This window comes from Rhinatrema bivittatum, chromosome 10, assembly GCF_901001135.1.
Source record: "Rhinatrema bivittatum chromosome 10, aRhiBiv1.1, whole genome shotgun sequence".
Taxonomy (NCBI): Eukaryota; Metazoa; Chordata; class Amphibia; order Gymnophiona; family Rhinatrematidae; genus Rhinatrema; species Rhinatrema bivittatum.
Window position 1 is genome coordinate 68,139,127 of NC_042624.1, and position 22,343 is coordinate 68,161,469.

Below are 22,343 nucleotides of genomic sequence, written 5' to 3' on the forward strand. Positions count from 1 at the left end.
AGATAGAAGCAAGAGTTGCCTGGGGCTGTGTCGGACTTCATGTTGTCATTGTCAGCAACCTCAACAGAAGCTTTTGCACTACTTTCCACTTTGAGCTTTTCTTAGATTTAATCTGTTGATCAGACCAAAGTTCAGGAATGGACCGTTTATTGTGCTCAGAAGACATCATACCAGAATGGGATCTTGGCACTCGAAAGATAAAAAAGAATTTAAAGATTTGGCCCAATGAGAGCTCAGCCACATGGCTGCTGCCTCTCTCAGACCATGACCTGAACTATTCATAGAGTTTGAAATTTTGATGAAAAGAAAAATTAAGTATAAAAGGGGTTGCACTGGCTGTATAAATATGTACGAAGGGTATAACTTTTTTTTTTTTGCAATCTAACATGCTTGTCTGTGACTTCCATCGGGATCTGGAGTTCACTGTTCAGATCTTGGCTTAGATAACTCTATTAGCTGTCTGGCTGAATGCATAAAGGGGGCAATTTGGAATAACCGATGTAGTCTGCAGCATAGCTGGATATTTTTAATTTGTGTACATTACAGCCGGTTTTCGAAGGGAAACCACCAGCATAATTTTCCTTTAAAAACCAGTGACTGTGCAGGGGCTGAGCCGGGCAGAATAGTATGCATTCATTTGAAAATCAAATGTGAATGTTTTGCTTTACTTCCCCAACCTAAACATGATCACAGGAACGCCTTTTGGAATCTGGTGAGAAACCCGTTCACTGTGGAAGTCTGCACACGCTTGTAAGCAGACAGAGGAGGACAATTATCACAGGACAGTTTACCTGAGTAAATGGCTTTTCAGTCTGCTCTGAAAACATGGATACAGTGGTTTAAAAACCATTGAGATGAGGAATAAACTATTTAAGGGCACACAGATTTTGTATTCTCCAGCAACGAGCAGGATGATCAGACATACATGTGGGTGGCATCATTCAACAGCACAGACATAGAACAGACTCCCAGAGAATACTGGAAAAAAAGCTTGAAGCTTTTCCGCACAAGTGCACGACTTAACACTCCCTCACCACCTCATGGAGCCACTCCAGTCCCTCTTTGTCCACTAGTACAGCGGGAATGTTCTCCATTGCAGTTCTGCTTGATTGGGCCTCGTCAGTCAGATAATTCTTTGGTCTCAGTACTTTTAGTCTTTTGTTGGACTTTTTAAGTTTTCTGTTTCTTCTCAATATGGTCACATGGCTCCAAATTAATTTTTCTGTACCGTAGTACGGCCTGTTTCTGCATCTGTGACCGCCTTTCTTTTCCACAATTTTTTTCCAAAATTTTGTCCTTTGTTTTTGTCTCATCAGTTTTCCTCACAATGGCTGAAAAGAAGTCCACCAGCTTCAAATGTGGCCCTTGTTGTAATTTCAAGGTGTCTGTTACGGTCCATCACATAATTTGTATGTGCTTTTTAGGGCTAAAGCATGATGCTCCTGGTTGCAACGTCTGCTTAAAGTCATCATCTAGTATCATCAAACTCTAGAGGTTGAGATTCATGGATATCTTTTTTTCCTGTAAGTCAAAATATGGTGCAGCTCCACCAGCACTGCAGGTTCTGGCACCAAAGGGCCCAGGAGTTTGTACTGACTGCTGGTGATGCTTTTATGCTGCGGGAGCCTCGCTCAACCTTGGTGTCAAAATCAAAGCATCAGTCCTGGAGTAAGGAGCCTTCTTGCTTGTACTGCTTGGCACCTGAGAAAGGGGTTCCTTCGAGACGAGCTTGATTCTGAGGAGAGTGAAGATTGAGAAAAGTCATTGAAGTCTCAGCACGATTCTTCTTCAGTGCAGGAATCCAAGAGCAGGAAGATTGCTGTCTTGGCTGTCTTCTTTTTTTGTGTGGCTTTGTCAAGAGGTAAGCTCAACCTTTCAAATTGAGACTCAGCTGCATCAATCTCCAGAGGTCCAGATTGCCGCCATTAGTATTTCCTCCCTCCTCATACCAAAGCCCCTCCAGTTTAGGTTTCAGCAGTTGTTGAGAGAAAGTTGGATAGGAGGATCCTTCAGGCCCTCATGCAGCACTTCAAAGAGGAGGAGAGGCCGGCACCAAACACTGCAGCATATTCTATAATACTTGATATAAATTAGCTGCTAAAAAATATCATGAAACTACTACTTGGTTCGATGTCTCTTTTTATTAATTTTAGCTGTTATCTCTTTTTTATGATATTGTATTTCTCTATTTTAATGTAATTGTAAGCTGTTGTGATGGCATTGCCGATGTGACAGTATAGAAAAACCAATAAACTAAACTAAAACCAATCCTTGAAACTTTGCTTTGGCAACGAGCAGCTCGTAATGAGACTTGACATCGATGTAGAAGCCAAAGAGCCTCAGAGAGGGAAGCCTCTTGCCTGGTATCACTTGAGCCCTGATGTCCAGTAAGTCATCTAGGAAGCCTGCTAGGGCAATAATGGAATATTAGTGCCACCTCAGATTTCAGCTCCACATGTAATCTCAAAGTCTGAAGAGTCTGGGAAGAATTTCTGCCCTGTGCAATTGCCCTTTGAAAATCTCATGGCAGCCAGTGCAGCAGGGATATATTTACCTCCTTCTAGTGAGGGCCTCAAGAATACAGGAGCAGGATCGCGTACAATTCACTCCTGCCACAATCTTTCAAAATGGCATTGGCCAATCTTTCATACTTCTTTGCTTGTAGCCTCTCCCAGTGCTAAATGTTAGCATGCCCACAACGTTGGCATGCTAACATTTAACATCCACTCCAACATGGGTGTTAAATGTTAGGCTTTAGCATGTGCAAGCAGAATAGTGCATGGAGGAGAACATACCTCACTATATCCTGCACACCCACTAAAGCCTAATTTAGATTTATTTGTTGCTGGTGCCAGGCTCTAGGCAACATACAAAATGTACATACATCATAAAATCAAAATATAAAACAAGACAAATAAGAAAGAAACTGATCCACAATAGGCAAAACAGGCCCCTGCAAAGAATCTATAACACAAGTTACTTCCACACCTTATGAAATGCTTGTTGGAAGAGAGAGATGTCTTCAGCAAGGACAAAAGTTTTTACATAGACCATAAGGCGGAAGCTATCAGGCAAAGAATTCCAAAAAGAGAGGGCAGCTACTGAGAGTGCCATCTCTTGGGTCTCAGCCAGGCACGTCATATGCATTGAAGAAATATCTAGAAGACCCCTCTGAAAAGAGCACAATGTAGCTAAGGGGTTATACAAAGGGAGCACTGAATTTACCCATAGTAGAGAATCAAGATTCCAAAAGTTGCATATGATTGAAACTGTGGATTTTGATCATTGTTGTACCCTGTTCTGATCAGTCTGGTACTGAGTGAATGGTATAAAAAACCTGGAAACAAAGTTTATGGATCAAGATTGCCATTTTATACATGATACAATATGCCACTGACAGCAAGTGCAAATTGGCTAAGACTGGAGAAATATGATCTCTAAGACTTCTTCCAGAAATCGGCCGAGGAGCGGCATTTTTGGAGCACCTGAAGTGCTCTCAGAGCACAAGCTGGAAGACCAGTATAAATGCTTGAGCAACTGACCAAAATTCATTAGGTTCTAATTTTGCATATGACATTCAATTATTTTCATGTGGGTACGTGTAACAAGTACTGCATTCTGATCTGATTTGTAATTGACTTTGTTTGGCAAGCCTTAGTATGCTCAAGCCTAGCTCCTGACTCTGGCTTGGCTGTGTCCTTAATGACAAAACAAGACAAGCCAATGAATCTTCTTCACCTCCTGCCAGGCTGCCTCTCCTCCCAGTGCTGTGCTGCAGCCATCCGAGCTCTCCCAGATCTGCAGATACCGCATCTCCCTCCTCTGCAGCCCTGAACATGTTCTGGCACTGCAGTGCTCAGCTGATGAGCCTGTGCTGACCTTGCAAGCCTGGAATAAAGGAGTTGGCACTGCGAGACCATATTGGACTTCGGTTGCTGTTCAGTGTCAATTTATCCAGTGAGCCTGATCCATGCAGCGGGGATAAGCTGACTGGGTTGTTGGGGGACTGAAGGAAGCATAGAGGAGAGGAGCAGGGGGGATGGAACCATGGAAAAGAAACAGGGAGGCACAGGAGAAGGAGATAGGGAAGGAAACGTGGGAGAAGAAGAAAAGGGAGCACCCAAACTCTCTCCTTGGGAACAGCTTTCTCTAAGCCCCATGGAGTACCTCAAGGTTCCATTCACTGTGGAGTAAATATTCAGCCGCTGAGCGGCTAGTTAAGTTAGCCAGATACACATATCGGGATATCCAGTGGCGCCGCTGAATATACCCAGATAAGTTAGTTAGCCAGATTTGTGGTAACTTTAGACCTGCCCTATGGCACATCTAGAGTTAGCTAGTTAAGCTAACCGGCTTACTCTGCTCCTCTCCGGAACATCTACCTCCCGCCCCAGCTAGAATTTAGCAGGATAAGACTTTTAAATACGTGGCTAAACCATTTAGATGGATAACTTTCCCTGTTTAAATGACTTTTGAATATCTACCCCTAAATACCTAGCCCCCTTATGCAAATTCATCAGGGACTGCCATATCGTCCACTATTCTTAAGCTGATGACATTCAACTCCTAATCCCAATTTGCATAAATCAGGATCAAGTCATCACCCACCTCAGAAAATAGCGAGCTGGCTGCACCAGAATAAGCTAGGCCTAAACCTCCAAAAGACTGATATGGTGTGGATCAGGGGAAAAGATCCTGGTCAGCCCCTCTTAAAAATGATCCTCGCGAGAACAGCACTTACCGTCAGTTCACAAGTCCAGTCTAGACTTCATACTAGACTCCAAACTTACTGCCAAAGTCCAATTCCAGGCAGTAACCAAAACAGCTTTCTTCCACTTCTGCCAACTCCATCACCGCCACCCATTACTGGACAACACTGCTTTCAGCGCAGCTGTCCATGCCGCTTGGATCCCCCAACACACTAAATCGCAGTCTACGGCGCAATCAAAATGCCACAGCCTGATTGATAATGAGGGTACACAAATGTGATTGAATAACCCCAATACTGAAAAGCTTGCACTGGCTAGCAACCCTCTCCCGTACCAAAATCAAGAGCCTGACCTATAAATCCCTCAGCCTACCTCACTCCCACACACTCTCTCACAGGCTTGCCTTGTGATCGCACCCCAAGGACCGCGTGCCACAGCAAGCACTAGAAACAGAGCTTTTGCAGCCTCTGCCCCAGCCCTCTGGTCCTCCCTATCCCCTCACCTCACGTTGGCCCCTGACCCTCCTAACCTTCAGAAAACTGGTAAAAACCTGACTCGGGCAATATTTGGTGCTAGCCAGTAATCTGAACCCTACCAAAACTTACACCCAACATCTGTTCCACTTTGGACCTGGCAAAAGCTCCCCACCTAACTTGCACAGCACCCTTGACCAAATGCAATATTAAGCAAATCTACCCCATTAACTCCAATCAGATTCAGCCTTTCACCTTCTCTACTAATGGGACTCTTTTGCTCATTTTTGGCTCGACGATCACATTTTTTGACTTGCCCATTTCTATAATATACTCACAGATCTTCAATGATCAAAGAAGTGAGGGAAAACATGCCAAATAGAAGGGTTTGTGGTAAAATACCGTATTCTGTTTTTTAAGAATTACTGTTCAAACATGTTCATGATGTTCCTTTTGATGGGACATAGAGAAAGAAAGGGATGTTTTGTTGAGTCAGGAGAGGGGTAAGAAAAAGAGAGGATTAGCACTGGGAGCATGGTTGGGAGGGTGTGAGACTTGGCATGATGGGCCTCCTGCACAGCCGTCTCCCTCCCTGGTCGTCTCGTTGAGCTGAGAATCCTTTCATCCCTGTGCAGCTTGCTGAGCGACTGAAGCTCTCGGACCCGCGGCTTTCGGAAAGACCGGAGCAGGAGCAGCACCAGGATCCTGACTGGCTGACATGGCTCCGAGTCAGATGCCAGCATTTGCAGGTAAATGCCGTGCTTTTGGTCAATGGAGTATTTTATTTCCTCCATCCGTAATGGAGGCGTTGTTCTCCAATAGGCGGAGTAGTGGTAAAGCTGCCGGGCAATTTCAGCATACGCACTTTACGCTTCTCTCGGAAAACGAGCCATCGTAAAGTACTGGCACAGATAGGGCACACATGCTCTGTGCCTATGTTTTGGGTGGGCGCCTGAGCAGACTCCGATTATTGGGAGGAAGGCACCTTCCAGCCAAACACTTTGACCTAGGTAAATCTCTGTTTACCCACCTACATGGCTTTCAAAATTGCCCTTCCCATTTGTAGAAGATAATTGTATCAGACTCCCATTGTTTATTTTATTTTTTATTTCTTTATCTCATGCCTTTTCATTTATAGTGAAAGGTGAGTCTGTAAGCATTTCCCTATTCCCAGAGGGCTCACAATAGTTATCGTGGGAGGGGCCAGATATCACCCTGGGGGGTCACTCCTCCATCTGCTGCCTTCCCCACCCCCTCCCCTTAAACCCCTTTGGCGAGGTACCGCCCCAAGCCCATCTCTACCTCCACTTCCAAATATAATTAAATCCCTGGAATCCAGGGTTCCCCACCCCTAACACAAACAAATGGGTCACGTGGCCTTGGTCCATTTCTCAGACCTTGTCCCATCACGTGATAGGGTAACGCCTGGTTGGCACCAATTTGAAAAATGGCATTGAACAGGCCTGGGTTAGAGGATGCCCAACAAGGCCCTTAGCTATCAAGGATAACATTTTGAGGTACTGGGGGATTAGGGGTCTGGTCCACTACCCCTTCTCCAGATCACCATGGTCCATTTTTAGGGGTTGGGAGATGGGGAACCATAGACACCATGGATTTAATTACTGTATATTTGGAAGGAGAGGAGGGATGGGCTGGGGGTGGTTCCTAAGCCAAAGGGATCATTTTTTGGGTTGAGGGGGTGGACAGGGAGTAGTCTGTTGCTGTGCGTTTGGTCTCCATTTTGTTTTCCTTTTGGTGGGCCAATGCTTCCTTGGTGTGTGTGTGTGTGTGTGTGTGTGTGGGTAAATGTTCTCATCTGGGGGAGGGCCATTTTTCAGGTTGCTGGCCCTTTAATTTTCCTGCAGGAGCATTGGAGTTTCCTGATGCTCCCTTGGGAAAGTACGTACAGCTCCCTCAAAAATAATAAGACTGACTTTTTTTTCAAAGTCAGCCATGTTGTTTTATTTACATAGGTTTGCCTATGCATAGGCAACTTTGTATTCATTAGGCAATTTTATGTATGCAAAGTGCCAAGATGTGGTGATATTGTATGATAAACAGCATTAAACACCATTTTCTGCTGTGTAACTCACAATGTCGCAGCTTAGCAAATCTGAGCCTAAAGTTACACCTGGGGCAATGGAGTGTAAAGCGACTTGCCCAAGGTCACAAGGAGTATCAGTGGGATTTGAACCCTGGCTTCCATGGTTCACAGCTCACTGCTCTAACCACTGGGCTATGGTTTACTCTTATTTCTTTTGTGATCAGAAGATTGATCTTTATCATTGCCAGTCCTCATAAACTCCATGCTAGCTGAGTGCTTGAGGGGAGAGAGGGTAATCATTCTCTCTTAAAGCTGCTTTATATCTTCTGTTTGAAAGGCTCTCATGTCCGTGGTCTCTGCCACACCTATGTCCAGGTCCAATATGACTCTGTCCACAAATGGGCCAGTTTGTGTGTGTATTTATACAGTACAATCCATTTCCACATAGCCATTTTGTGGCACAGTACCTGGATCATTGTAACCAGTTATCTTTAGCTGGATTTTCAGCTAAACTTGATTGCCTAGGTGTTCTGCTGAAAATTTGGCTAAATCTAGCTTTGACAGGCTAGATTTAGGGAACTTAACCAGTTAGCAATGGAAATCAGCACTAACTGGTTAACTCCTCACACCCCTCACCACAAAGCCGGTGTTCCCTCTCCCAACAATCCCCCCCAAAATGCCTGCCTTTTCTATCCTACCTCTCTCCTTCCCAACTGTAATAAAACAAAAATGTCTCCTGCCTTGATCTGCTTTCCAGTGCTTCCTGTCACCCAGAAAACGTTGGCCTGGCCTAGATAACCTCCTGCCTTTGTGTCACAAACAAAAAGCGCTGACCCTTTTCTCTCTGCCCTAACCCCTCTCCCAGAATTAGTTCAGATGGATTTAGCTGCCTAGTGAAACATAGGAAATCCATCTCATCCCTGAACACGTTCAAAGTCTTCAATGTAGCCAGTATTATCTAAATTATCATCCTTCAGTAGGGAAGAAAATCTGCACGGTGAGATTTTAAATAGTTCATATTTAAAAACAACCATTTGCCTTTTGAGTGGTGACTGTTCCAGTCCTGTTCCTTAATGTCTACTTAACTATTTTAACAGTGTTGTCTTCGGCTTTCTTTTTTGTTTGGGGTACTAAAGGTGTTGCTGCTGCTGCTTTTGAGTGCGTTGCCATTCTTCCCCTGGTGGTATGTTATGGTACTGCAGCGTGTACCAGTTACGCATCCCCCCCCCCAAACTCAAACAGCTTCTCACCCTGGTAGAAAAGAACACGTACTTGACCCTTCCAGGTCAAAGATTTCAGCAGCAGCTGTCACTGGCCTGCCACTCTCCCCTGCTCGCTTTGTCTTTATTTACCTTCTCTCTCTTTCTCTGCCTCTTGCTCATGCTGACAAAAGAGAATGGACTGGGAGCGAGGCCCTCTTTCCTTTCCCCCTGCCCTTCGGCTCTGGATGAGGGGCACGGAGCACAGGTGAGCGTCCAGCTGTCGGCGTCCATGACCCCTCCCTCCCAAGCCTCCCCTGTGCCTCTCGCCCCCCGCAGACCTTTCTACCGCAGCTGTAGCTCGCTGTTTCCATGGAGACAGCTCTCCTTGGCATCCACTTTGCATAGACTTTTTTTTTATGGGGAGTTTTGTGTCATTAATATTCATTTGTGAATCTGTTAGGTGGAAGGAGACCATGACAGCCCAACAGCTGCCTCTGCACATACTGCCAGTGCCAGCAGTCCAGCAGCAGGTAACAAGATGAAACTCTCTTTTTCTTTGGAAAGGGGCTCTCTGATTGTACGGTCCGAGCGCTGGACTTGCTGTGGCCTTGAGGGGAATGTGCTCCAGTTGCATCACACGTGTTATCAATAGGCGTGGCCGGGATGGGTTAAACAAAAACACCAGTGGTGGTGGCAATCTGTTTCCATTTTATCAACTTCTTTTTTGGTTTTTGACGTGGTGGATTCCTTCTGCTCCTTTCTGCTTCCAGCACAGTCAGAGGCAGCTTGGAACCTGGTGCCATGAGTCGTCTTTTGCAGTTACCCAGGGGTTTTTCCTCCTCTTTCATATCTCCTTCCGACTTACTTTAGTTTAGTCAATGCAGGGATGAGCCCGGGCCTGGGAGCCTCGCTCAGGGACTTCCTTCCGGAACCCTGCAATCACGGGCCCTGAATCCAGCCACCAGGTGGTGCTGTTGGGTGATGACTGCGACACCCTCCCTCCTAGAGAGGTGCTTTTTGCATGCTACCTGTGCAGCATCCCCAGCTGTGGCCCATCCAGGCACCAGAAGACCTAAGCCAGGTTCTCTGTGTGGTAATGCATTTCACTGCCTCTGGGTCTGTTGGCCATTTTAGCAAATTTTGAATTGCTTCTCAGTATACAGGACATATCTCACAAACTATACTTGAGCGTGCGCCTCTCTGTGTTTCTCAGCTCACAAGAGCACACAAGAAAGCAGAGCTGTTCTTACATAAATCCTGACTTTTTTTTTTTCCCCCTTGGTTTTGCTGTCTCAGTACAATTTCAAGCATTCTCAGAAAGCCGTGTCAACCTGGAGGATTCACGGAAGGACACGCAAACTCAGCAGAATCGAGACAACCTGGGGCACTCCCAGTACACCCATTACACAGCCGAGGGCATGGGCCAGTATCAGATTGACACTGCTCAGCACCTCTCCTACCATCCTGGCACTTACCACATGGCAGGAGTACCACAGCAAGTTCCAGTGCCAATTGCCAGGGTCAGGAATACTTTCCAGCCAGGATTCAACGAGGCAGTGCAATCAGCAGGGAGCCCGGAGAATGACTGCTCTCCACCAGCATTCCTGAGACCTGGTAAGAGCACAGAAGCTATCCCAGTGTTCACACTTTATATAAGATGCATAGATCTTCACGAGCTGTCGATGGTTCATGAACAGCAGAATAAAATCATGTTAGGATAGGACAATTTGGGCAGGCTCTTGATTTGCCAAGATCTGGACACTATCAGAATAGAAATAATTATACTGAAGGCATGAACTGTGTAGCTGCTGTTGTCACCAGGTATGAATGCTGCTCTTAATTCTGAAAACAGGTCTTAGGTTACGGAAATGCCATCACAAGATCAGAGGTGAAATTTGTCTGTTTTGCCCAGATTGGTCATCTTTTCTTTAGCTGCAGGAGGCAAGACCTCTTGACCATAAGAAATAGCATTTTCCTAGTGTATAGACAGATGGACTCAGGACCAGTGGGTTTATGCTCCCCTGCCAGCAGATGGAGACGGAGCAAGCTGATATCACAGTATATAATACCCCTGCAGTGACTTCAGCCTGCCAGTATTCTCCGTCTCCAGCAGATGGTGGACATGCATCTCCCTATGGGGATTGCTTCAGATTTGGAAGGAGAATTTTAGAAAAGAAATACAAAAAAGGCCCGCTCTCCTGTGGTGATACTTTATGATCCCTCCCCCAGTTGAAAATTCCTGAGGTGATTTCCGTGGTCCCCCAGAGGTGTGCCTTGGTCCAATAGCTGGTTAATGCCGGCGTGGACTTAGCTGATTGTACAACTTAAAAGCAGCGGGTGCAGGAAGCCGAGCGTGGCAGTGACGGCAGGTGCCCTCTTCCCTCTGCAGTTGGAGACTGTCTCTACTCAGCCAGGTAAGGCCGAGCTCCGGTAAGTTCTTTAAAAAAAACCCAACAAAACATTCAGGCGTAGACAGTGCAAAGGGGTTTCAGGACTTCCTCCGGTCTCCGTTCTCGGTACACCATCCCGACATTATTCCTGCTTCCTTGGGGGGTTAGAGGAACTGGGCACCCTGGCGGGTTGAGGCCCCACAGCCTTTTCCCTGTGCGCCCGTGGTAGGCCGCAGCAGCATTTTCGTGCGCTTCTGTGCGTGTTTGAGTGCCCTTTATTGGAGTGTCGGTGTGTGCAGTGCATCTGGCTCTGCGTACGTTTTGGGCGCATTCTTTGTGCTTACATTTTTAAGCATATCAGTGGTGTGTCCAGATTTTGGGCACACAGCTTGTGCATGTGCTTTTTTATGGCACTTGTGCTTGGGAGCGCCTAATTTTTGTGTGCATAAAATTTGTACGCTTGAACTTTTCAGCATGAGCAGGCTGGATGCACATTCTCCGTTTGCTGTGCACTAATGGTGCTGGTGAACAATAAACCTAAGTGACTTTCTCTCTCTCTGTGTTGCTTATCATATTCGGGCATCTCAGCCTGGAGAGACCTCTAACATGTATCAGCGCTGCTTAGAGGCTCAGGGTGAATTGCTTCCTCTGATTTTGCTAAGCCTGGGTCCTCCAGCCTGATGATGATCTGGCTAAGGATTTGTCTGGAGGTACGCCAGACCTTGGAACTCCCTTGACTGGTTCCTTCGCAGGAGATGGCAGCTCAGTGGGCTCTGCTCTAGTACTTCTGGTTTTGGCCTGGATCCTTCTGCCTTTTCTTGGGTAGAGTTTTTCAAGCATTGCAATCCTTTTTTCAGGTGCAGTCCTCAGCTTCGACCAGTCCTATCAGGTTGGATCCACAGTCAGTGGCTCCTCCCAGTCTTAAGTTTAAGCGCTGAAGCACGCCTTGGTTAGCTGTAGGTATCCCATATGGGAACCCGGATGGTACTGATGATGAGGCAGATCCTGACTCCCTGGAAGATGGGGAAATGCCTCCGGGACTGGAACCTTATCTGACCATGTTGTACTTCTTTCATAGAGGTGAACTGCCGGCCCTGATTTCCCAGATCTTGAAGATACTGGGTATACCTGGAACAGATCCCGTGGCTGAACCAAAAAAGAATCCTATTTTGGTTTCCTTGTGTAAAGCCTCTTGTTTTTTTCCTGTTATGGAAGCCATGCAAGTCTTGATTGATTTTGAATGGGATGCTGTGGAGGCAAATTTCAAAGGGGGAAGGGCTTTGGAAGGAAGGGAGGGAGCGTTTGCGTTTTCCAAAAGTGGATGCGCTTGTCTGTGCCATCTCTAAGCAGACTATCCCTGTGGAGGGAGAAGCGGCCTTGAAAGATGTGCATGATAGGAGGATTGAGACCATCCTTAAGCAAGCCTTTGAAGCAGTGGCGCTGACTTTACAGATAGCTTCCTGTTGCTCTCTAGTGGCTCGCTCTTGTCTGCTCCTCTTACAGGAAGTTGATGATTCTGGAGTGAATTCTAGAGCAGTTAAGGAACCTGCCACTGCCTTTTTAGCTGATGCGGGCTGTGATTTGGTCCATACCTCGGCTAGAGGAGTGGCTTCCCTGGTAACAGCCAGACATCAGCTATGGTTACAACATTGGTCAGCCGATGTGACCTCCAAAGCTAATCTTTCAAAGATGCCTTTTAAAGGTTCGCTCTTGTTTGGAAGCAAGTTGGAGAAACTGGCCAGTAAGTGGGGCAAATCTCTGGTTCCTTGGTTGCTGGAGGATAAGAAGCAGTTGCAGCGCCCCTTTGATATGAGGGATTATTTCTGGGGTGCCAAGCAGTTTCATCCCTATAGAGCAGGGGTCAGGAACCTTTTTGGCTGAGAGAGCCATAAACGCCACATATTTTAAAATGTAATTCCATGAGAGCCATACAATATGTTTAAAACTAAATACAAGTAAATGTGTGCATTTTATGTAAGATCACACTTTTAAAGTACAATAAGTCTCTGAAAATATTACACCAGGCCTTAAGACACCAATACATCTCCTATTAGGAAAACGGACCAAGTCAGGCTGCTATAGAGTCCTACACAGAAACTACACGCCAGCAGAAAACCTCACCTGAATCACGTGCTGTCCCTCACCTAACATAGAATAAAGAGACCAAAACGCATAACAAGAAGCATGCAGACAAAAACTGAATTGGAAACTGCAACAAGCCAGAGTCTCTGTATGCAGTGTAACAAAGGAAAAAAGAAACATCACACATCCTTATAAAACAAATCAAGAAATATAAAATCATCAGCAGTAAAACTGTACTAACAAAAAGAACATATTTCGAAACAGCTGATGAGTGGAATATCCAATAATTAAAAACTCATATAAAACATTTCCAGATACCAACAAAATATTTCAAAATAGCAGACACAAAGATCCAGTAATGAAAAATAATAAGGATACAAAAATTTTTTTGCTCTACATACCTGGGAACGTTTGATATCCAGGTGTCCTGAGATTGTTCTGAATTAGCAGGAGGTGGGGTGGTTTGCTTGGAACTTTCTCCTCTCTCAGTCACATACCAGCGCTCTCTCTCACACTGGCTCTCAATGACACACCTATACACACATGCTCTCAGTCACTCACATATACAAATGTTTTTTCTCTCTCACTTATATAGGCTCTTAATTACACATTTACACACATGCTGTCTATCTTTTCACGCTTACACACACACAGGCTTTCAATCACATAAATACATGCTGTCTTTTTCTCTCACACACAGACTCTCATTCACATGCTTACAAACATGTCCTCTCTTTCTCTCATTTACACACAGGCTCTCAATCACATACTCACATGCTCCCTCACCTAAATCAGCTCTCAATCACACACAGACACACATGGTCTCTCTCTCTCATTTAAACACAGGCTCTCAATCACATACTCACATGCTCCCTCACCTAAATCAGCTCTCAATCACACAGACACACATGGTCTCTCTCTCTCATTTAAACACAGGCTCTCAATCACATACTCACATGCTCCATCACCTAAACCAGCTGTCAATCAGACACAGACACACATGATCTCTCTCTTACTTATACACACAGGCTCTTAATCATACATACACATGATCTCTCTCACACACAAAGGATCTCAATCATACACACATACTCTTTCACACAAACAGGTTTTCAATCACAAACTTACACATACAGGTTCCCAATTGTAAACTTACATTCATGCTCTCTCTCTCTCTCTCACAGGCAGGCTCTCAATCACAGACATACTCTCTTTCACATATACAGGCTCTCAATCATTCACATACATGCAATCTCTCACTCACACACACAGGATCTCAAACACACATGCTTGCTCGCTCATTCACTCTCTCTCTCCCCCCCCCCCCCCCCGGGAACTCGCGGCGGCAGCAGCAGCAGCCACCTCCCAACGCTAACCTCCTTCATTTTCAGCCCTCGCGGAGGCGAAGGCGGAGTCCCATCGGCCGCGGTTGAAGATTTTCATTTTCCTCCGAGCCGCGCTGCAGTCACCGGCGTGCTCTCTTCTTCCCGCGGCCCGGAAGAGGAAGTGGAGAGCATCGGGTGCCTGCGCGGGAAGACCCGCGCAGGCACCCGATGACTCCAGCGCTGGCACCCGGCTGACACCCGATGACTCCCGCGCAGGCACCCGGATGACTCCAGTCGGCGTGCTCTCTTCTCCTCCCCCCCGCGGCCCGGAAGAGGAAGTGGTGAGCATCGGGTGCCTGCGCGGAAGAAGAGACCACGCTAGTGTGGTCTCTTCTTCCCGCGCAGGCACCCGATGCTCTCCACTTCCTCTTCCGGGCCGCGGGGGGGGAGGAGAAGAGAGCACGCCGGTGCCGCTGACTCCAGCTGTCCTGCCGCGTTCCGCCCGGGCTGACAGCATTTTAAGCCCGGGCGGCGGAGGACCGGGGGAGCAGCTGGGTCAGCGGGGAACCGCGAAGTATGGCGACACTTGTCTGCGAGCCAGATGCAGCCCTCAAAAGAGCCATATCTGGCTCGCGAGCCATGGGTTCCCGACCCCTGCTATAGAGGGTCGACCTTTCAGAGAAATTGGCCTTTTGATAGGTCTCAATCCTTTTGCTCAGACTGCCCAGGAGAGGAGCGGGTTCGGGTTTCGGAGCCTCCCAATGAAGGTTTGCAGACCCATCTTTGGGAAAAGAGCGAGGGGGACCCCTCTCTTTCTTTCATGAGAGGTGGGTCGAGATCATTTCGGATCAGTGGGTTCTGGAGGTTATTTGAAAAGGATATGTGATGGAAGTTCGCAGAGTTCCTCGGGATGTGTTCATGGTGTCTCCTTGCCACTCCCCACAGAAGAAGCAGGCAGTGGAATCTATGCTATTAAGGCTTCTCCATCTAAAGGCTGTGGTCCCAGTGCCTCCATCTCAAAGTATAGGGCAATTATTCCATTTATTGTGCTGTGTCCAAGAAGGACTTCTCCATTCGACCCACTCTGGATCTCAAGGGCGTTAACTGTCATTTGCGGGTGACTCATTTTCGCATGTAAACCTTGCATTCAGTGATACTGGCCATGCAGGCGGGGGAATTTCTGACATCCCTGGATCTGTCCGAGGCCTACCTTCATATTACCATTCATTTGGAGCATCAATGTTTTCTGCGTTTTGTGGTGTTGGGATGCCATTATCACTTTTGAGCTCTGCCCTTTGGTCTAGCCACCACTCCCAGAATCTTTTCCAAGATTATGGTGGTAGTAGTGGCAGAGTTGAGAAAAGATGGAATCCTGGTACACCCGTGTATTTGGATGACTGGCTGATTCGAGCCAAGTTTCTGGAAGACAGCTGCCTGGTGGACCTGCAAGGTGATCTCCATGTGCAGGAGCTAAGTTGGATGGTGAACCTGGCCAAGAGCAGTTTTCAGCCTTCTTAGTCATTGGAATATCTGGGAGTTCAGTTCGACATGAGAGACAACAAAGTTTTCCTGCCAGATGTTCAAATTCAGAAGTTGATGTCGCAGGTGCATCTTCTGGTGAACACTGTTCAACCATGCTTACCCAGAATAACTCTTCCATCTCCCCTCGTAGTCCCCCCCCCTCCAGGGGACTGCCCTCTCCTTATATTAAGGAGACTACCATTGTAAATTATAAATTGTATTCTCTGGTTATGACTTTCTTGTTTTATCTATCCTTCCTACTGTCTATTTATTTTACCCCCCGCCCAGTTACATTCTCCTTGTTTAAATGTATTTTCCAAGCTTTAAGTTATTATGTGAACCGGTATGATGTACCCACTAATGCCGGTATATAAAAGTTTCTAAATAAATAAATAAATAAAACACTATATGCCTGATGGTGTGGTCCTATCTACAGATACTTGGTTTGATGGTGGCAATCCTGGAAGAGGTACCATGGGTGAGGGTATGTATGCATCCTCTTCAGTGCTCCCTGCTGTCTCGTTGGAAGCTGCAGTTTCAGGACTATTTGCTTCAGCTCCACTTGCCAATGAAAATTTGCTTTCATCTCCAGTGGTGGCTGCAGGAGAATCATTTAAGGAAGGGGGTTTCCTTGACCTCTCCAAACTGGTTGATTCTCATGACAGATGCGAGTTTCCAGGGTTGGGGAGCTCACTGTCAGGAGCTGACGGTGCAGGGGTGCTGGAAGGCCAAAGAGTCCCTCTGAAGTATCAGTTGCCTGGAAGCCCGGGTGCTCCGGTTGACGTGCTTGCAGTTCAGCTACAGACAACGGGGGCAAGCAGTCCGTGATGTCAGACAACGCGATGACAGTGGCCTATATCAGTCGGCAAGGAGGAACCAAGAGCCAGCGAGTGTCGCAGGAAATAGACGAACTTATGGAATGGGCGGAGGGGCATCTCCATGTGATCTTGACCTCTCACATTGCAGGAAAAGATAACATAAGAGCAGACTTTCTCAGCAGGGAGAGTTTGGACCCAGGAGAATGGGTGTTGTCGGATAAGGTGTTTCAGCTGATAGTGGATCGTTGGGGCCTTCTGTTCCTAGACCTGCTGGTGACTTCTCGAAATGCGAAGGTTCCTTGGATCTTCAGTTGCAGAAGAGATCCATGGTCCCTGGGTATTGATGCTCTCATACAGGTCTGGCCAGAAGCCAACCTGCTTTATGCCTTTCCCCCATTGCCCATGTTGGGTAGAATAGTTCACAGGATCGAAGGCCACAGGGGGATGGTACTCCTGGTGGCCTCGGATTGGCCCAGGCGACCATGGTATGCAGGTCTGTGAAGACTCCTGGTGGACACCCCCTTTTGTCTTCTGCTGCACCAGAATCTGTGGCAGCAGGGACCGGTTCTTCATGAGGATCCATCTTGGTTCTGTCTTACGGTTTGGCCCTTGAGAGGGCTCACTTGTTGGAGCATAGATATTCTGTGGTGATTGCCACCTTGCTCTGCACTCAAAAGTTCTCCACTTCCTTAGCCTATGTGCGGGTTTGGAGAGTGTTTGATGTCTGGTGTGAGGATCGCGGTATTCTTCCTTGTTCAGTTAAGATTCTGCTTATTTTGGAATTTTTGCAGGATGGGTTAATTAAAGGCTTCGCCCTTAATTCTTTGAAGGTGCAGGTTGTGGCTCTTGCCTGTTTCCGGGGCCAGGTGAATGGTGACTCCTCATCCTGATGTGGTCCGTTTTCTGAAGGGAGTGAAGCATCTTTGGCCTTCCTTGAGTTTACTGGTACCATTATGGAGTCTTAACCTGGTGTTGGATTTCTTGGCAGGCCCTACGTTTTGACTGCTGCATAGCCTTTCCTTGTGGTTGTTGACCTTGAAGATTGTGTTCCTGGTGGCGATATGTTCTGCGTGTCGAATTCCAAGCTGCATGGCCTTGTCTTACCAGGAGCCATTCCTTCGGGTGACTCCAGGGGTGATACAATTGTGTTCTGTTCCCTCCTTTTTACCTAAGGTGGTTTCGGATTTTCACTTAAATCAGTCCATTTCTTTGCCATCCTTGAATAAGGACAAGCATGCAGAGGAGTATCGCCTGTTGCGTCCCTTGGATGTCAGGAGATATGTTGTATGGTATCTGGAGATTTCTGAACATTTCTGTAAGATGGATTGCCAGTTTTCCTTCATGGTGGGAGGAAGCAAGGCAAACTAGCTTCACGGGCTACTGTGGCTCGCTGGATTAAGGAGGTAGTCATGGCTGCGTATATGGATACTGAAAAGCCGTTGCCTACTCAGATTAAGGCTCATTCCACTAGGTCTAAGCAGTGTCATGGGTGGAGGTTAGATTGTTGCCTCCCATCAACATTTGCCGAGCTGCGACTTGGTCTTCCCTACTTACATTTTCCCAGATTCTGTCGACTGGATGTGCAGGCCCGGGAGGACGCAGCATTTGCACTTGTGGTATTGACTGGACTGCGGGCAGCCTCCTGCCCCACTCGGGAATATCTTTGGTACATTCCACTGGTCATGAGTCCATCTGTTTACATGCTAGGAAATTGAGAAATTACTACTTACCTGAATTTCGTTTTTCTTAGTGTAGACAGATGGACTCAACTTCCTGCCCTCGACTGCCGAATGATTGTGTCAATGGTCCTCCTGTGGGGCTCCGGGGCCCAGGAGATTACTAAGTGTTCATTCAGTCCCTAGATTGGGGTACATACATTCTTACTTGAGTTCAGTGTTTCTTGTTGGTTGAGTACAGTAATGGTTGACTGTTTGAAATCAAGTTTTTTGTTAGTCTGTCCACAGTTGCTTTTGAAGAGAATACTGGCAGGCTGGTGTCACTGCAGAAGTGTATATACTGTGATGTCAGCTTGCTCCGTCTCCTTCTGCTGGCAGGGGAGCATAATCCACTGGTCCTGAGTCCATCTGCTTACACTAAGGAAAAAAAATTATCAGGTAAGTAGTCATTTCTCCATTGTAAGATCTCTGATCTCACAGCACACTGACTGGGCTGCTAGAGCCTGGACCGCTGCAGATTAGATGGAAGTATCAGTTCAGTGCCTAGCTGAAACAGTTTCTTGTCACCCGATTCTAGGGGAATTTGCAGGGACGGCGCAGCCCCAAACCCCATACAAGCAATTTGGGGATGGAAAGGAGACTCCGGCACTACAGGTGAGACATAAGGTTGTGTTTGTAAATGACTTGGTGAGTTCTGTGTTTCAGAGGAAAAGGAAGATTTGGTCAGGCTTCGGCTATATTTTCTAGTTTGTTACTGCACTTTTTATTTGCTGAATACATTACAGTGGAGTCTTTTTAGGCTGTGGTAACAGGAGGAGGAGAATTTTCAAAGTTATTTATATATGCTGATTAGCTCTGTGAAAAGTTCATGTTTGAGTCTACGTATGTTATTTCCCATGAAAAAAGTGCCCACAGAAGAAGCGGGTGCTGATGGCCATGGGTACGTTGTAGCCACATCAGCTTTCACTTTGAGAACTGGTGCGAAGCAGGCGGCTGAAAGCGTATCCTCAGACTTTGTCCCAGTACAGGCAGTTTGAGAATTGCACTGCTTTACGTTACTACATCTGTTTCGTTGGTCCTAGAGGCCTGTGTGTGTTTGAATGCCCAGGTACCTATCACCTCTGTTATGCTGGTCCTTTGGAGAATGGCCCTTTAAAAAGCTGTGTGACCGATAACGCACGTAAAATTACATACAGGCAAATTGTATTTGCATAGGGGAGAGAGGCGTTCCAGGGGGGTGGAATCGAGGCAGGGTGGGGACTTGAATGCATACTCTTTTTGATTTTAATAAATTATTATTTAATATAGTTATATCCCGCTTCCCCAGTTTTTATAAGATTGCCCAAGAAAGTGTACAACCCAAAAAAAAACAAACCCCAAAGAGATTGGTATAACAAGAACATAACCTATTTAAATAACCAAAGCTAGACCTAAACAAAATTGTCTCTTCATCTCTGCATCTTAATATTACCAATCATAGTTCTGGAACGAGGTATATCTTCAGCCCTTTCCTAGGAGACGACAACAGTGGGCTCATGTCGAATAGTTACCGGGAGCTTATTGCATAGAGACTGGCCAGTCGCTGAAAACAAGCGGGTTCTGAGCCGGATTTCAGCTGCCTCCTTAAAAGCGGGAACACAGAGCAGGCTGTATGGACTGGAATGTAACTGCCGCAAAGGAGCGCAACGCTCCGGTTTATCACACAGTTAACGTGGACCCAGACCTTCCGATGACCAAAAAACTAGGAATGTGCTATTGTGGTGTTTTTTTTTTTCCCTGATTTATTTTGATGTAGAATGCTCTGATTTAAAACATGCGCTTTAAATTCTTTCAGAAAACCTCTGAGCACGTGGTTTTGCCACTGATACTTTTCAGCGTGAACTTTACATGCGTAAGTTCACATTGGAAATCGGGCACAGAACTGCTCACGTATTTATGTGGCCTGTTATATAAATTTACCCCCTTAAAAGGGGGTACTCTATGAGGTGGCTACTTGGCGGGCCAGTAAGCAGAAAAGTGAACCATGAAACTTGACCTGGATTTTTAGTGGAACATGCCCGGATAAATGTTCCACTGGCTATCCCCAGATAAAGTTGCCCGGGTAATTTTAGGATTGGAATTTTTCCAACTCACCCAGCTAATGCTGAATATTGACGCTCACCAGCTAAAATGTAGCCATGCCCCCAGAATGCTTCCATCAACCGCCTCTTTATATCCAGGTAAATTTTGTATTGGAAATGAGTTACCCAAACAAATCTTAGCCAGGAAATGGGGGAAATACTCAAATCTCGGATTTTGTCAGGGTAACTTGGGCAAACCCTTTTAATAACGACCTCCAAATATATAAAAAATATAGTACTGGCTAATGACTAAAAGGACTGAATAAAACAGGGATTTGGTGCTGTGTCCAGTGCAGCAGTTTTATGCCTTATGATCATTAACTCATGCAGAGTGGGAAGAGGACCTCTAAACTTGGATGTTTATGAAACCTACAGTTCATTTGTGAAGGCGTTTTTGAGCATGAAATGCAGAGGAGGTGGGCCAGTGGCCTCCATCTGGTGGCATTTTATATATATTTTTTTTAGCTGATTTGGGTTTCCCAAATCTTAGTGATTTTGTACCTTATGGAAATTAAGCTTTTTTTTCACGTAAGTAGGCGTCGTCTTCTGTTTGGCTTGAAGTCCTTTAACTTGCATGCGATCAGAGGCAAAATGCACCTCTAGGATAAAGTTGATCCATGATGTGGAACAGGAACCAGAAAAGTTGCAGCCTCCTCTGCAGAGAAGAGCTGATGAACTGTTCCATGGCTCGCTGAATTTACCCCCTCTTACGGAGCTGCTGTTAATTTTCCTTAGGACCAGCGTATGCTGAATCCACGGATGAGATCCATCTCAGAGAGCTCCACCATCTCTGTTGAGGAAGAGCAGTCAGAAGATAGCAATGAGAGAGGCATTGAAGACATGAGAGAGAGTCCCCAGGCTCAGGAGATGAACGAGGCAAAGGGTAAAGAGAGTGCGACGGTAAGGGAGGCAGCGTCACAGACTGTTCACATTGCACCCGCTGAAACTTCTACTCAGGGCAGTCCAGTCCTGCTTGTTCTACTCATTGCTAAAAGCGGCGCCAAAGTAGAAAGTGCATTAAACTCGTGAATTACGCAAGTTAACTCTGCATTAACTTTAATGCACTTGTGTGTTGGTCCATATTAATGCAGACTGATGTAATAAAAAGTTAATGAGCAGCCTTGTATGCAAATGCATGCAAAGCAGCTTATTAATATTAAAACAGAGATGATAAATCACACAAGATGGTTTCCCTTCCAGTACAAATGAAGGGCCCTTCCCCATGTAAGGTCAGCCGGTGGCAGTTCACCTTTTGGAGCTAGAGGGACAGGAGTTTATCATGCTTGCTCCTGCCCCTAGGAATTTCAGCCACTGTGGCTGGGGTAGGATGTGGGTACACGGCAGAGAGTGGGGGTTAGGAGAAGGGACCTGTACTTATTGACTGGGGCAGGATGATCAGGGCATACATTACTGGTAGTGTTTAATGCCAATACATTGCTGGTGACAGAAATGCATTGACGCTATTTTCAGCAAAACAGTAGATTTAATGCATGTTTGTACATTGGACCTTAGCACAGTATTTTGAAGGAAATCATGCCTGCAAAAAAATTGGCCATTATAATGCAATAATGGAAGATTTTAACAGAATTTAGTACATTTTCCCCATTGTCATCTTCAGGCTGAACATGGCAGGGAAGGGCAGAATCGAGACTATAAAGAACAGCTGATAGCCCCTACCCCTCTCATTGGCAGCAACTAAGCCTGGTCTTGTCAGTGTCAAGGAGGAACAGGGCAATATCTTGGTTAAACCCTTGGAAAATATCAGTGTATCTTCTGACTGCTTTATCTATCACTGGAACAGAGATCCTGGCTCTTCAATTTTTAATCTGGGCATACTGACTGCTTATTTAAAATTAATCTACAATAACAGAGGCATTTAAACTTGTCTGAAACAGAGAAACGAGGATGTTTTTTGCTTCCGCGGCTGAAGCGATGGCCAAGCATGTCCCACAGAGCAGCGGAGGTGCTGGATTCTTTTAGTCT

General features: G+C 46.2%; 1 protein-coding gene across 7 annotated transcripts in view; it reads left to right on the forward strand.

Moving 5' to 3' along the window:
• The window catches only part of LOC115099903 (protein transport protein Sec16B-like), an 87,140-nt gene that overhangs the window by 57,248 nt on the left and 7,549 nt on the right, over positions 1–22,343 (forward strand). For 6 of the 7 annotated variants that reach the window (XM_029617889.1, XM_029617886.1, XM_029617892.1 and 3 more), the window contains 5 exons: positions 5,818–5,931; positions 8,889–8,958; positions 9,725–10,042; positions 18,818–18,894; positions 21,096–21,260. In XM_029617889.1, coding sequence (XP_029473749.1) covers positions 5,818–5,931; positions 8,889–8,958; positions 9,725–10,042; positions 18,818–18,894; positions 21,096–21,260 — 744 coding nt within the window. Of the gene's footprint in view, positions 1–5,817; positions 5,932–8,619; positions 8,694–8,888; positions 8,959–9,724; positions 10,043–18,817; positions 18,895–21,095; positions 21,261–22,343 lie in introns of those variants that run through there. The other variant, XR_003858913.1, reaches the window with a different exon arrangement.